The sequence below is a fragment of the Pteropus alecto genome, unplaced genomic scaffold (assembly GCF_000325575.1).
Source record: "Pteropus alecto unplaced genomic scaffold, ASM32557v1 scaffold88, whole genome shotgun sequence".
NCBI lineage: Eukaryota > Metazoa > Chordata > Mammalia > Chiroptera > Pteropodidae > Pteropus > Pteropus alecto.
This window is the reverse complement of record NW_006494611.1, coordinates 5,494,063-5,508,855: the sequence shown is the minus strand read 5'-3', so window position 1 is coordinate 5,508,855 and position 14,793 is coordinate 5,494,063. Positions and strand designations below refer to the sequence as shown.

General features: G+C 46.0%; 1 protein-coding gene across 4 annotated transcripts in view; it reads left to right on the top strand.

Annotated features, from left to right (window-relative positions):
- Window positions 1-14,787, top strand: part of BCL6 (B cell CLL/lymphoma 6) — a 23,234-nt gene extending 8,447 nt beyond the window's left edge. For 2 of the 4 annotated variants that reach the window (XM_006925831.3, XM_006925832.3), the window contains exons 2-10: window positions 2,246-2,284; window positions 3,125-3,296; window positions 4,823-5,044; window positions 7,126-8,097; window positions 8,663-8,847; window positions 10,261-10,428; window positions 11,510-11,640; window positions 11,751-11,888; window positions 14,565-14,787. In XM_006925831.3, the coding sequence (XP_006925893.1) occupies window positions 3,136-3,296; window positions 4,823-5,044; window positions 7,126-8,097; window positions 8,663-8,847; window positions 10,261-10,428; window positions 11,510-11,640; window positions 11,751-11,888; window positions 14,565-14,708 (2,121 nt within the window). In that variant the 5' untranslated portion in view covers window positions 2,246-2,284; window positions 3,125-3,135 and the 3' untranslated portion in view covers window positions 14,709-14,787. Of the gene's footprint in view, window positions 1-72; window positions 1,105-2,245; window positions 2,285-3,124; window positions 3,297-4,822; window positions 5,045-7,125; window positions 8,098-8,662; window positions 8,848-10,260; window positions 10,429-11,509; window positions 11,641-11,750; window positions 11,889-14,564 lie in introns of those variants that run through there. The other 2 variants (XM_006925833.3, XM_015599929.2) reach the window with 2 other exon arrangements.
- Window positions 14,788-14,793: the final 6 nt, after the last annotated feature.

Genomic DNA, 14,793 nt, shown 5'->3' with positions numbered 1-14,793 from the left:
GGTGGGGGGTGGCTGGAGAAGACAACGTTTAACTTTTATTTGGTAGTTATTGAGGCTGGGGCGGGGTCGGGGTCAGGGGAGTCCAGGTCTGGGCCCTTGCATTTGTCAGTTTCTCCTGGATAGCTCTGCTCTCTTGGTTGTTTTTGTAGAATAAGCCTTGTGCGTGGCATTGGTGAGTTGGCTGAAGCTAGCAGACAGGTTTGGCCAGGGTTTGCTGGGGAATAGTTTTGAGATGTTGGGCAAGGCTTATCCCCTGGATAAGTGTCCTCCTCGATAAATCAGGGCTGTATATGAGGATCAGATACCATAATGGACTGGAAAGAGCTGAACGGTCTGTAAAAAAAAAAAACAAACCAAATGCTAGTGGTTTCTCTACACCTGCAGCATGTAGAGGAAAGCTCATTGCCATACCCACAATAACCCACATACTCACTAGTTGTGGGACCTCCTAAGGCAGAGCTAACATAGTAAGGAGTAGACTTAATAAGGGCATGGGCCTTAATGTATGTGCTTTTGTTATTGGTCAAGCCAGATAGAGGTTTGGGGTGAAAAGTGCCCAGCCCAGGACCTGGCTGACAGTAGACCCAAGGGAATTGTTTTGTTTGATTCCGTCTGAATCTGGACTGAGTTGCCAATTATTAAGGTGAAATGACAGATCTGGGCTTCCTGTGGTTCCAAAGTCTATGACTGGAAATCCATAGGTGAGCTGGCAGTTGAAGCTGGCTGAAGGACAGCCAGACGTATTCCAGAAGTGGTTAGGGATCTCTTTCATGGGGGAAGAGGAGAGGGTTTATAAATAAACCTCACATGTGTCTTCAGCATTCTTTTTCAAAGGAGACAATCACTGAACTTTGGTTAATGTGCCAATTCAGTGAATCTGTCTTGCCCATTTTGAGTTAGGATGGGGAGAGGAAGAAATAGGTCCTTTCATCTTTTTCTGTCCTCTCCCTTCCCCTGTTTCCTTCCCCCATCCCCACTCCCTCACAAGCACACACTAACCCTGAAGCTGATGAGATTGAGTGACTGGCACTTGGGACCACAGAGAAATGTCAGAGTATTTGGTTACAGACTCAAGGAAACCTCTCATTTTAGAGTACTCATTTGGTAAGACTCAGCAGCCTGGAATGGGGGCAAAGTGTTTGTGTGGGGGAAGAAACTTAAAAATGAGATTCACCCACATCAGGGTGCTGTTTTGCATGTTCTACAGCACGTAGGCTGATTTGGAAAGGGGACAGGAGTTTGAGCCAGAAGACCTAGGGCTGGGCCACTCACCATCTATGTGGCCTAATATGACCTCTTTGGCCTCAGGCCCCTTTACCCGGAAAATAACTCTAAAGGCCTACGTTTTTTTTTAAAAAAAGGGCAAGATTATTTTGTTTGGAAGCCCATGCGCAATCATAAATGAGAGTCTTACACCTGTGCTTTAAATTATTTTGTTTTAGAGAAACAAATTTAAAGAGGGTACATATTTCATGAGTGCTCCCTGGCCCGTTCTTGGCTAAACTACACAATTAAATCTTTTCAGCATGGAGAAGCACAAACTTGGGAGTCTGTGGCACTCTATCTGGTCTTAGACCCAGGAAAGAAGGGAGGGGAAACTTTGAAACAGAAGGCAAAGATTCTTCAGAAAAGCATAGATCCTCCATCTCAGGTTGTATTCTGCAGAGTCTCTATTCAGTCTTAAGTGTTTCAGGTAGTCAGGAAATACTGCTTGGCTGTTTGTCCTGGCACGTCACTTGAACCCAAGTCTCAGTTTTGTCACCAGTGAAATTGGGATAAAGATATTGACCCTGTCGGCCTTGTGGAATCATTCTCACACTTGAAAGATAACATTTTAGCAGGCTTCGAAAAGCGTCCAGAGTTTTCAGGCCCCTGAAGGATCATCCTCATTAACATTGAATTTTTTCATTCTTTAAATTTTTTCTTTCCTATAAACTCAAGGGCTTTTGGATGGCATACATTTTTTCACTTTGAGAAAGAACATGTGTGTATATATGTATATATGATCGATGTATGTAACATATTCCCAGTACTCAGGGCATAAACATCATTGCATGGTTTCAGGTGCCTGTTTTCGTAAGAGCTGAGCTGGAAAAATGTTTACTAGTTTTTGGTAAAACCGCACCAGCTGGCAGGCTGCAGCTATCAAAGTAAACCTAAACACGTGTATCCTAAAATAGGACTATAGTGGACAAACTTAAATTCATTAAATCAATTTCTGTTTGCTTTTTTCTCTTCCTTGCAGGTTTTAAGCAAAATTTTGGACTGTGAAAGCAGGCATTGGGTGAGTAAATTGAATTATATGCTTTAAAATTTTGTGACAGATTGCTTCCTCTGAATTTACCAGTGCATAGGTTTCTGTGAACTTTGCCACTTTTCATTAGATGAGATGAAGGATAGCTGATTCTCTCTCCATTACTCCCAGCCCTCAGCCTTCACCCATGCATTAGACTATCTTAACACCGTTGTATGTATCATTCATTCCTTTACTCATTTCTTAGTTAAGATTAATTTAGCCACCTACTATGTGCCAGCAATGTGCTATGTGCTCAAGGTGGATTGAGACAATTCTAAAGCCTAACAGAAGAGAGGCAGATGGTGGCTGAGATAATAAAATTAGATACTGATGAGAATAGCTATGATTTTTGAGAACTGTACTATGGAACAGGCACACACCTTTAATTTTTACAACCACATAGGAATTACTACTCCCATTTTGGGAAACTAAAGCCCGGAAACATTAAACGATCTGCTCCAAATCACACAGCTAGCAAAAGGTAAAGCTAGCATGCTAACCTTCAAAGCGTGGTTTCTCTACTCTGTCACACACTCACTGCCTCTCAGTACTAGCAGAGTATTTGGTATGCGGAAGAAAACACTCAACAAATATCCATTCTCTTCGCCTGTCTCCTAAAGAGCTTTCTATTCCAGCCTGTTGGATAAAAATTATCCTTCCCATTTTATAGATGTGAACAATTATGCCTGCAGATGGGCCATGAATTGTTTACAGATCAAACACAAGGGACCTGTTTGCATTCCATATGTTATCAGGCTGGACCACCTACTCTCACACTCCTGGTAAGCAGGGAACAGGTTCTGAAGGATTTTGACCTCTTTTTTTCAGGTGGAGACAAAATGGCCTCACCGGCTGACAGCTGTATCCAGTTCACCCGCCATGCCAGTGATGTTCTTCTCAACCTTAATCGGCTCCGGAGCCGTGACATCCTGACTGATGTTGTCATAGTGGTGAGCCGTGAGCAGTTTAGAGCCCATAAGACAGTCCTCATGGCCTGCAGGTGAGGAGTCTGGAAGGGAGAGGTAGATGAATACAAGGGAATGTGATGGTGCTGGTAGTGAGCGAGGTGGAACACGCTGTGTTTGGGATCACATTCCATTGGTCTCCAGATCTCCAGCACAAGGCCCGGCAGAGTAGGCTCCCAGAAAGTGAACGAACGCACGTACTTTTAGAGAAAAAGAAAAAAAAGTTTCTGTTCTGCGGGTTTGGAAGGGAGAAGAAATCATATACTGTCTCAAGAAAGACTATGTTTGGGGCAGACATGGAGAATAATTATGGTTAACCAGTGAAAAAATAAAAAGTGAAAGAGAGCGTTAAAATATTTTAAGCAAGTTAATTTGAAATATTTTGTTCTTTTATTCCATAATTGTATTTATTTATTACTGTGCTATATTTCCATGGGTGTTTCAGAGTATATGTAAGGTAGTGAAAGTGAGCCAGCTGTTTCTTTATACTTGTAAAAGATTTCAAGTGTTCAGAACGATTTTATGTTACATCATCTCCCTGGGTCTTCGTAGTGGCCTGTGTTGTGGATGGCATGATTATGTCCATTTTATGGATGATAAAACAAAGACACTCATAGATGAACTAATGTAGAGTCAGGCATCTCAATTGCTAGTAGAGAACTTATTCAACATCTACAACAAGCACCTGTTTTTCAATGGTAGCAAGAACAGAGGTCTATAGAGACCCAAACATAATAGCTAATGCTAAACAAGTGCTTACTATGTGCCAGGCATCATTCTATCTCCTTTACATTTTCATTCTTGCCACAACCTTGTAAGGTAGACACTATTGTTCCTGCTTTGCAGAGGAGGAAAACAAGGAGCAGAGAAGTTACCCAAGGTTGCATAGCTACTTACTGATTGATGCGAAGCTCACTTCTGGCAATACACTCAGAAAGAGTGGAATTGAGATGACAACCCAGAATTCTGGCTTCTAACTGACTGCTTTTTCCTCTGCCAGACAGTATGGTACCTGGAGGCATGGCTTAAAATTGGACTTGGATCTTCTAGGAATATTGACCTTGTGATAGTCTATAGGCTTTCAGAGAAAATCAGAATGTAGATGTAGGCATCATTTTATTTATTTGTCATCAATATCCAACCTGATTCTAAAAAAATACAATAGGATTTTTAAAATAAGGATAATGTGAGGGAACAACAAGAGAAATGCTTAACCCAAGTATAGACTAAAAATAGTGCGAATGAGTGCTAAATTTAACTCTGGTCACTTGTGCGGCTGAGATTAAAATCATTTAACCTCTCTGATCTTAGTTCCCCCATTTGTAAAAGGGGGAGAATGATAGTACCTACCTTGCAAGGTTGTGAGGAACACAGGATAATGTATGTGGCCACCTTAATGACTCAATGGCATTTAGTAAGCTCTCTATAAATGGTAGCTGGTGTTAATTGCCATAGAAGTTCTGGAGCTAGGCCCAGGGGAGAGGGGCTGCATGTGACACTGACTGTAATTGATGACAGAGGCTATGTGTCTGCTATAGTGAGACATTCGTTTGTTTTACAGTGGCCTGTTCTATAGCATCTTCACGGACCAGTTAAAATGTAACCTTAGTGTGATCAACCTGGATCCTGAGATCAACCCCGAAGGGTTCTGCATTCTCCTGGACTTCATGTACACATCTCGGCTCAATCTGCGGGAGAGCAACATCATGGCCGTGATGGCCACAGCCATGTACCTGCAGATGGAGCATGTCGTGGACACTTGCCGGAAGTTTATCAAGGCCAGGTGAGCTGCCACCCAGGTGGAAGCCTTGGAAATAAAAGGATCGGAAGGGATCAGAAACCCCTGATAATAAAGCATGCATACAGAAAAAATAATCCTCCATCATGTACCACAACCTACATTTCCACTATTTTTGCATACTTTTTGCCCTTTTTAACTCTTGTACTCCAGACCAACTTGACACCTTACTGCTATCCAGGTTATGTCTTGTGCGTTCCTACCTCCCGCCTCTTCCTTTCTTCCATTCACTCGATATGCCCTTTCCTCCCACCCGTTCTGCATGGCCAGGCTTGGTTGCCAGCTCCTCTCTGGATATTTTTTATAATTATCACTCAGCTCTTCCCTCAGATCTTCCTCTGTGTTCTAAAGCCTTTTGCCTGTCCTTTAGATCTTCCTTCTGTTTTAACTATTTGCATATATGTTTTAGTTCTCCTTTAGACTTCTATTTTAGCTATTTACATATGTGCCTTAGTTCCCCTACCAGCCTATAGGCTGCTCTGATCATCTTTTTTATCTCCCTGCTCCCACCAGAGAGGACATTTATTGAATTAAATTGAATTCACTAGGTCTAACCTACCCAAGGGGCTGGTAGGACATGACCATCATTTAAAGGTGAGGAATCTGAGAACCAAAGATATGAAGAGCTTTGCTAAGTGGAACAGAGACCAGAAGCATTTGATTTGCTGCTCCGGGGTGATTGCATCCACTCTCAAACAGAAGGGTTTCCCTCCTCTTTTGGAACACCTCCAGGAGCCAGGAATTCAGTGTCCCCAGAGCCACGCCGTCTGCCTTAGTCAGTTAGAAAGCTCCTCTTTATGGCAATTCGGAATGACTCCCTTAACCTTCACTCATTGGTTCTGGCACTGTTAAATGTAATCATGTTGAGTTGGCCTATTTTTTGCACCCACATAATGTCCCTTCAAGTATACGCAGCTAGAGCTCGCTGTCTCCTGTGGGTGATGACGGTGGCAGGATCATCATTGCCATCACTTATGAGTACTTTCTCTGAGTCAGGCCCTGTGCTTGGAGTGGTTAAGTACCTTGCTCCAGGTCATATGGCTGCTAAGTGGCATGACTGGGATTGGAAACCGGGTCTCATTTACATACCACATACAAGTGATATCATGTGGTTTTCAACTTTTTCTGTCTGATTTATTTCACTTAGCATGATTATTTCAAGGTCACTTACAGGTGGGATATAAATCTAAAAGCAACAAACGAACATGACAAACAAACAGAGACTCATGGACATGGACAGTAGACTAGTGGTTGCCAGAAGGTAGAGGGTAGGGGGGAAGGTAGACGGGGTGAAGGGGGTCAAATATGTGGTGACAGAAAGAAATCTAACTATGGGTGGTGAACACACAGTGCAGTATGTATATGACTTACTGTTGAATTGTATACTTGAAACTTGTTGGATTTGGTTAACCAATGTCACCATTAAAAAAAAAAAATACTAATGAGAGGAAGGAACTATAATTCTCTCATCCTCGCTCCACACGATATCACTTTATCATATCTCTTCACCAGCAATGCTGCCTTTCCCCAAAGTACACTTCTCCACAATGCCAGTCAGCGTTTAGGGCGAATCCTGTTTTCGACAGGGCACCAGGTTGTCTAAGACTGTCTGAATGCGTGGCACTAGCATTGTGTAAATTCTTCCTTCCCTGAGCCTCAGTTTCCATGTGTGTAAAATAGAAACAATAACACCTGCCTTCTCATCCTTGCAGGATTTCACATGAGTGAAGTGAGATAAGGGCTGTGAAAGCTTTATATTCTATAATCCAAAGAATTACAGATTTTGTGTGACTTAAACATACAAGATCATGTCTAAACAGGCACAGATTGTGTGGGTAACTCTCTTTCCTTCGCTGGGCCTTGTTTCCCCAACTGTGGGCTGGATTGCTAGACTTCTAGTGTAAATGCCATGTGACTGAAAGTATTTCCCTGCTCCAGAGCCATATCTCCTATGTCCAGCTGACCCAAGCAAAACTGTGATTACATAGACCAGTGTCACTTGGAAGGTCGTGGGTTTCGCAGTTCTAATTTGGAGGCCGGTTTCTTCTTTCTCGATTATCCTGCAGCGAAGCAGAGATGGTTCCTGCCATCAAGCCTCCCCGTGAAGAGTTCCTGAGCAGCCGGGTGCTGATGCCCCAAGACATCATGGCCTATCGGAGTCGTGAGGTGGTGGAGAACAACCTGCCGCTAAGGAATGCCCCCGGGTGTGAGAGCAGAGCCTTTGCCCCTAACCTATACAGTGGCCTGTCTACACCGCCAGCGTCTTATCCCATGTACAGCCATCTCCCCATCAGCAGCTTCCTCTTCTCCGATGAGGAGCTGCGGGATGCCCGGATGCCTGTGGCCAACTCCTTCCCCAAGGAACGAGCTCTCCCCTGCGATAGTGCCAGGCCAATCCCAGGAGAGTACAGCCGGCCAGCCATGGAGATATCCCCCAGTGTGTGCCACAACAGCATCTACTCACCCAAGGAGGCAGCCTCAGAGGAGGCACGGAGTGACATGCACTACAGTGTGGCCGAGGGCCCCAAGCCTGCTGCCCCCTCGGCCCGGAACGCCCCATACTTCCCCTGTGACAAGGCTGGCAAGGAGGAAGAGAGGCCCTCCTCCGAGGATGAGATTGCCCTGCATTTCGAGTCCCCCAATGCACCCCTAAACCGGAAAGGTCTGGTCAGTCCACAGAGCCCCCAGAAGTCTGACTGCCAGCCCAACTCGCCCACAGAGTCCTGTAGCAGCAAGAATGCCTGCATCCTCCAGACCTCTGGTTCCCCTCCAGCCAAGAGTCCCACCGACCCCAAAGCCTGCAACTGGAAGAAATACAAGTTTATCGTGCTCAACAGCCTCAACCAGAAAGCTAAACCGGAGGGGCCTGAGCAGGCTGAGCTGGGCCGCCTTTCCCCTCGAGCCTACACTGCCCCGCCAGCCTGCCAGCCACCCATGGAGCCTGAGAACCTTGACCTCCAGTCCCCAACTAAGCTCAGCGCCAACGGGGAGGACTCCACCATCCCGCAGGCCAGCCGGCTCAATAACATCGTCAACAGGTGATTTCAGAAACAGTCCAGACCTGGGGGGTCAGGGGTTACCTGAGCAGGGCTCTGAGGTTGCCTCTTCTGATGGATGCAGGGGCTGTGTTCTTTTCTTGCCTGAAAAGAAATAGGCTCTTGCTGAGCCTATTAGGGGTGTGGGATAAGAGCCTGATGATTGAATTAACCTAAGTAAGGAAGGAGATTAAGCTTCAGTATATTTTTTCATAGCAGGAGAGAGTTCTTTTCTGTGATAGAAGAACATTCCCCGAATCCCAGAGGCAGATCTTGTGGTCTTGGTGTGGCAGCGGGGATTCCTCATACTTGCCTTGGACTAAGGGAGGTTGCTGAATGCAGAACCGAGGGGAAGAAACTGGGTCTGAGAGTGGGGTTTTGGCTAGTTTGACCCCATTGGTGATCTCTATACATGTGCTGTTGGAGGTAGCCTTGAGGATAGCCCTGCGGCCCCAGACCCAGAGTGGCTGCCGGGCTCCCTGAGCACAGGGAGGAGGGCATGGCATAGAGGCTGGGCAGAGTGCTCCACTCTGCTCCAGCTGCTGAGGCTCTTTCCTCCTGCCCGCAGGTCCCTGACAGGCTCGCCTCGCAGCAGCAGCGAGAGCCATTCGCCGCTCTACCTGCACCCCCCCAAGTGCACGTCCTGTGGCTCTCAGTCCCCACAGCACACGGAGATGTGCCTCCACACCACTGGCCCCACGTTCCCCGAAGAGATGGGAGAGACCCAGTCTGAGTACTCGGATTCCAGCTGTGGTGAGTCTCTTCCCCTCCCTCTCCTTGTTGGGGAGAAGGCAGGCCCCCACCTCTGCTCCATGGGATTTGTGCTTCTGTTTTACTTATGCCGTTGCCACTGACTGGGAGTCGCTCCTGATTGGAAGTCCACTGGCACTTAAAACCACCAGCCGATTGCCCGCACTCTTGACCATTTGGGGAACTAGGCTGGTCAAAACAGGGGATGGGGTAGTACGGTTACTCTGGGGTAAAAGAGAATGACGGGGCGGAATTTTCAGCTTCGTTCCAGCAGAGGGAACACGTGGGACTGGCTGTAACTCTCAGAGCTTTCTTAGCCCCTCTGGACCCAAACTTCTGGCGCAGGATCTGGGTACATGTTAGTTCACTCTGCTAGGCCGTCCATTCCGTAAGGGGAAGCATCTGAATTGGTTCATTCCTGTGTCTCCCGTGGGTCCCAGTGAGTCTCTAGAACAGAGTGGGTACTCAGTAAATATTAACCGAATTAGGTTAAATTAGGTTAAATTGAAGTTTGTGGATAGTGTGTGATTGGCACCTCCAATTCTTACCAGATGTAAAAGTCTATGCCTTCCCGCAGCTCTGGCTGCAGTACTGTAGCCCAGTGATACTGAATCGGGCCTGAGCCACTGCAATGTGTCGTTTTCAAATTGTTAAAGAAAAAAATTAGTTACTTACACTGAAAAGTGTGGCACAGGATGTGAACCTGTAGTTGGGAGAGCAGGGACCTGTCCCCCTTCTGTTCCCCAGGCCATTTGCCTTTGTTCTGCACTCCAGTTCCTTCTTCTGGGCCTCTGTTTCTACTTCCACTATCATTTTGGTCTCTCAATCTTCCAGAAGTGTTCGGGAGACATGAAATCTAGATTGGTGCAAGGGTGACCATGTTTGTCATTAATCCTCCTCAGTGACTTCAAAGTACCATCGAATCTGATTTATCTCTCACATTCCTATGATGCTTTGCGTTATGTCATGTCTTGTGAAGTAGGTAGGACAGGGGTTTATTATCCTGATTTTGGAGATAGAGACACAGACAGAGGCTCAGGGACGCGAAGGGTCTTGTCAAGTGAGGGCTTCTGTGTGTGGTGCAGATAAAGCTATGAACTGATAATAAAAGTCAGTTCTCAGTGCTCTCCAGAGGAGGAGCCCTGCTGAGCTTTTCTCCAGCTGATGCAGTTCACATGTGTACCTGCTGGTTTGAGCTTCCCTTCCTTACCTTAATATTCGAATCTGTTTCCTTTCTCCTCTGTGACTGAGACTCTAAATGCTAAGAAAAATAAAATTCCCACAGGCCCCTTGCCCTGGGCTCCCATGAGTGCTGAGTGGGCAGGGGCACTGGGCATGGCTCCAGAGGAGAGGGGCCTCGGAGCCCTGTCTCCCTTCCTCGTGCTGACATCGGTGTCCCCTCCAACCCTCCAACAGAGAATGGGGCCTTCTTCTGCAATGAGTGTGACTGCCGCTTCTCTGAGGAGGCCTCACTCAAGAGGCACACGCTGCAGACCCACAGTGACAAACCCTACAAGTGTGACCGCTGCCAGGCCTCCTTCCGCTACAAGGGCAACCTCGCCAGCCACAAGACCGTCCATACGGGTATGGCCCTGCCCCACCCCACCCGAGCTCACCAGGGTCACTCGGGGCAGGAAGGGGAGTAGATCCCAGAGAAAGCAGTGTGGGGCTTCGGAACGCGGCAGGGTGAGGCAAAGAGCAGGCCCCATCCTGGCCTGAGTGAGGGGCCTGGCCCTGGAGCCTCTTTGCTTAGTGACTTGTCCACACCCTGTATCCTTTGTCTTTCCTCTGAGATGCTCTGTCCTGCTTCTCTGCCTATGCTGGGGTCAGAAGTGTTAATCCCACCGTAAAGGAGGAGAAACTAAGGCTGAGAGAGGCAAAGTGATGAGCTTTTGTAAAGCCAGAAAAAAAAACCCAAAGGCTTCTTGATTTCCTCTAAGGGCTTATTCCTTATCAACTTACATTCCTTTACCAGGTAGCTTCTAATAACCTGATTGTTGTCCAAAGTTGACTCTCTTTTGGTATTTTAAATGGGTCCTTTATCCCAGAAACTTTCCATGAGGGAAGGCACAGCCCTTCTGTTGGTTTCCTCTGTCTGAGCATCTACTCCAACTCAGGCCCCACCTCTGTTGCAAATGGAATCCAGCCGTAGTTGCCACAAGTGGAAAAGCATGTTTGTTCTAAAAGAGAGAAACTAGAGCAGCCTGATTGTATCTCCCTGGTGAGTGGGTTGGCTATTCAATCAGTCTTATCCAAATGAAGAGCTAGAAGAGCCTTCCCAGGTCATCTAAATTCGCCCCTCAGGTTCCAGAGAGGGAAACTGAGGCCCAGAGAAGGAGAGTGACTTGTCCAAATCCCGCAGTTAGATAATCCTAATGACAAAGCTGGTTGCGAGGCTTTCCGAACCTCAGTCTCTCCCCGTCCCACACCTAGTGTTGCTTCTACTCCTCCTTGCCTCTTGACTGTGATCAAGGCATGCTGGTGTGTGTGTGAGGGAGGTGGGGCCGGCCGGGAGCCTGGCCCCTGGATCCTCTCTTTGACATCTTCCAAGGGAAAGAAAGTCGAAGTAGCTCTGGGTAGGGCAGTTTGCTTTGAAATTCAGGGGCCAGGGACTGTGAGCCTCTGTTGACTATGGCTTTCCTTTTCCCTCTTCTCTCTGTAATAGGTGAGAAACCCTATCGCTGTAACATCTGTGGGGCCCAGTTCAACCGGCCAGCCAACCTGAAAACCCACACTCGAATTCACTCTGGAGAGAAGCCGTACAAATGCGAAACCTGTGGAGCCAGATTTGTACAGGTGGGTAGGGGGTTTGGGGGAAACACCCCTCAGCCTCTGCATGTGGTGGCTGCCGGGGGGCTCTGCAGCACACCCTGAGAGAGCCGCTCATGCTTTGCTCTTCCATTCAGGTGGCCCACCTTCGTGCCCACGTGCTCATCCACACTGGCGAGAAGCCCTACCCGTGTGAAATCTGTGGCACCCGTTTCCGGCACCTTCAGACTCTGAAGAGCCACCTGAGAATCCACACAGGAGAGAAACCTTACCATGTATGGGCACCTTTGTGGCTACTGGCTGGCCTGGGAGGGGCAGGGAGGTGGAGAGGTGGGGCAGCGGAGCTGTTTGCTCCAATCTCAAGTACACCAGTGGGATGGTGAGGAAAGTAATGATCATAAGACCTGGACTGGGGCCTGATTTTCAAAGACACCCTGCTTGACCTTGGCCTGGGTCTCAGTTTGCTTATCTTTAAAATGGGGGTGTTGGGCTAGGTGATCCCAGCCTTAGGAGAGAGGTCTGGACTATGGATACGTGGATCGTGGAGTCAGTCATTCATTCCGCAAATATTTATTGAGTGCTTAAACTGGGCTCGATGTCTACTTAAGAAGAGCTAAGGTGTTTGAGAAGGAGCATCCATAGGAGTGGGAGGAGAGCCTGAAGAATGTGGTGATATAAGGAAAAACAAACAAACAAACAAAACAGAGAATAGGCTGTTTCAAAAAGGAGCAGGTGGCCAGCAGCAAGATGCTGAGATCGGCCCATTGGAATCACAATGTTCTAGGGCAGGGACTCAGCAAACTAATGCTTTTTAATGTTCTGTGAGCTAACAATGGTTTTTATATTTTTAAGTGTCTAAAAAGTCAAAAGAATAATATTTTGTGATATGTGAAAATTATATAAAATTTAAATGTCTAAGTCCATAAACAGAGTTTCATTGGAATACAGCCATGCTTACTTGTTTACGTATTGTCCGTGGCTGCTTTCATACTACAGTGACAGAATTTAGTTGTGTCAGAGAATGTAAAATATTCCACAAAGCCTAAAATATTTCCTTCCTAGTTCTTTACAGAAATAGTTTGCCCATCTCTGCTGTAGAGAGGAAGATATTGGTCGGGCAGCTGAGATATCTGGGTTCTTATTCTGACTTTGACAGTATCCCTTTTGGGGGGCCTCGGACAAGCCCTGACCCTCTCACTCGGCCATAGTTTTCTTTCCCTGTAAAATGTTGAGGATGTAGATGAGGAGTTTTCAAACTGTGCTCTTTCAGTCACCAAGGTTCTACATCCTTGCAGGGCAGGACTGGGCTGAGGCTGCAGCCTCTTTTACCTTTCCAGTTTCCATTTAATTTGAAAGGAGAGTCTCCTGGCTTCCAAGTGTGGAAACCAGTGTTATGAGTGATGCTGACTTTGATGAGTTTATGGCATCACTCTAGTAGTGATAGACACAAGAATTAATTGATGAATGATTAACTCATACCACAAGTGTTCACCTGCAAAATGTGGTTATTTTCATTTGCTTGTTTATCAGCCCTTGAGTAAAAATCTTCTTACTCGCTGTTTGTTCTGGGGCACAGTCGTTATCCTCTCAGTACCTTAATTTCCTCACCTGTAAAATGAGCCGGATAATAGGGCCAACCTCGTGGAGTTATTGTACTAAGTTAAGGAATTTCCTAGTATTCAGAATGATGCTTGGCACATAGTAAGAGTACAATAACTATTTTCTATTGTAATTATTCGCTAGGAGATTAGATGCACAGGATGTCAGATTTAAGAGTTACTTGCAGAGTATATTGTCTTGGTCCCTTACAGAGGGAAAGCCAAGGCTCAGAAAGAAGTGACACATTCAGGACGTACAGCAGAGTGTGGCATGGATATGATTGGCCCCTCGTTTCCCCGAGACCACGGTTCTTTCTACTCGCTGGCCCACCCGTTCTGTTTTTTCATTTTTCTAAATTTATTTCTATTTTTACTTTAAAAAATTCTCTATACGAACATATTTATTACATTTTTTTAATGAGAATAATTTTAAATTTATGGAAAAGTTGCAAAGGGTATAGAGAGTTCCCATACATACCCAGTTTCCCGTTAACATCTTACATTAGTAGGATACATTTGTCAAAACTAATGAACCCATACTGATATGTTATTCTAAACTGAAGTCCATACTTTATTTGGATTTTTCTTAGTTTTTACCTAAATTGTCCTTTTTCTGTTCCAAGATTGCATTCAGATTACCACATTATATTTAGTCATCCATTTTACTTTTAGGTAACTTTTCCACTAAAACTATTACTGTCCATTTATTGAATCAAAGTGAGAAACAGCTCTACTTGCTGATGCCTTGTTAGCTTATCTAAGGTATGCATAGTAAGAGGGAATAGAACTGTATTTTTAAAAGCATATCTCAGACTTGAGAATTTTCATGAATTCAGACGGTTGTCTATTTGTCCAAATATATTCTGATTTCATGCATATTGCCTAAGAGATATATTCTACTAGATATTAGGAAGATGATAAAATTTACTAAGTGGTCACTGCCCTCAAAGCATTCCCCACCTGGTACGGCAAGGCTAGAACTCTTACAGAGGTTCAAAGGAAAGAGGGATTATTCTTACCCTAGAGAGATATTCAAGGTAGCTTTAATAATTAGGGGAATTTGCATCTGAACTGCATTTTTGGGTAAGACTTGAACTTGTAGAGTTAAGACAGGGAAATACCGCCCAGGCAGCAGAAAAGCATGAGCACTGCTTTGGAGAGCAGATCAGGGACATTCTCATAAAGCCTACTGGTCCTTTAGCGGGAGCCAGGATCCACGTGGGCTCCTAACCTGGCCAACGAGAGAAACTTGCTACCAGATCGCTTGCAGGGGGAACCTCCTCTGGGTCTTTGAAAAATGACACATTTCTTGGGTTGATGACAACTAAAAGTTTGCCTCTGGTTTTCCTTTAGTGCGAGAAGTGTAACCTGCATTTCCGTCACAAAAGCCAGCTGCGTCTTCACTTGCGCCAGAAGCACGGCGCCATCACCAACACCAAGGTGCAATACCGCGTGTCCGCCACTGACCTGCCCCCGGAGCTCCCCAAAGCCTGCTGAAGCATGGAGTGTTGATACTTTCCATTCGAGCCCCTTCTCAGAATCTACCCAAAGGATACTGTAACACTTTACAATGTTCATCCCA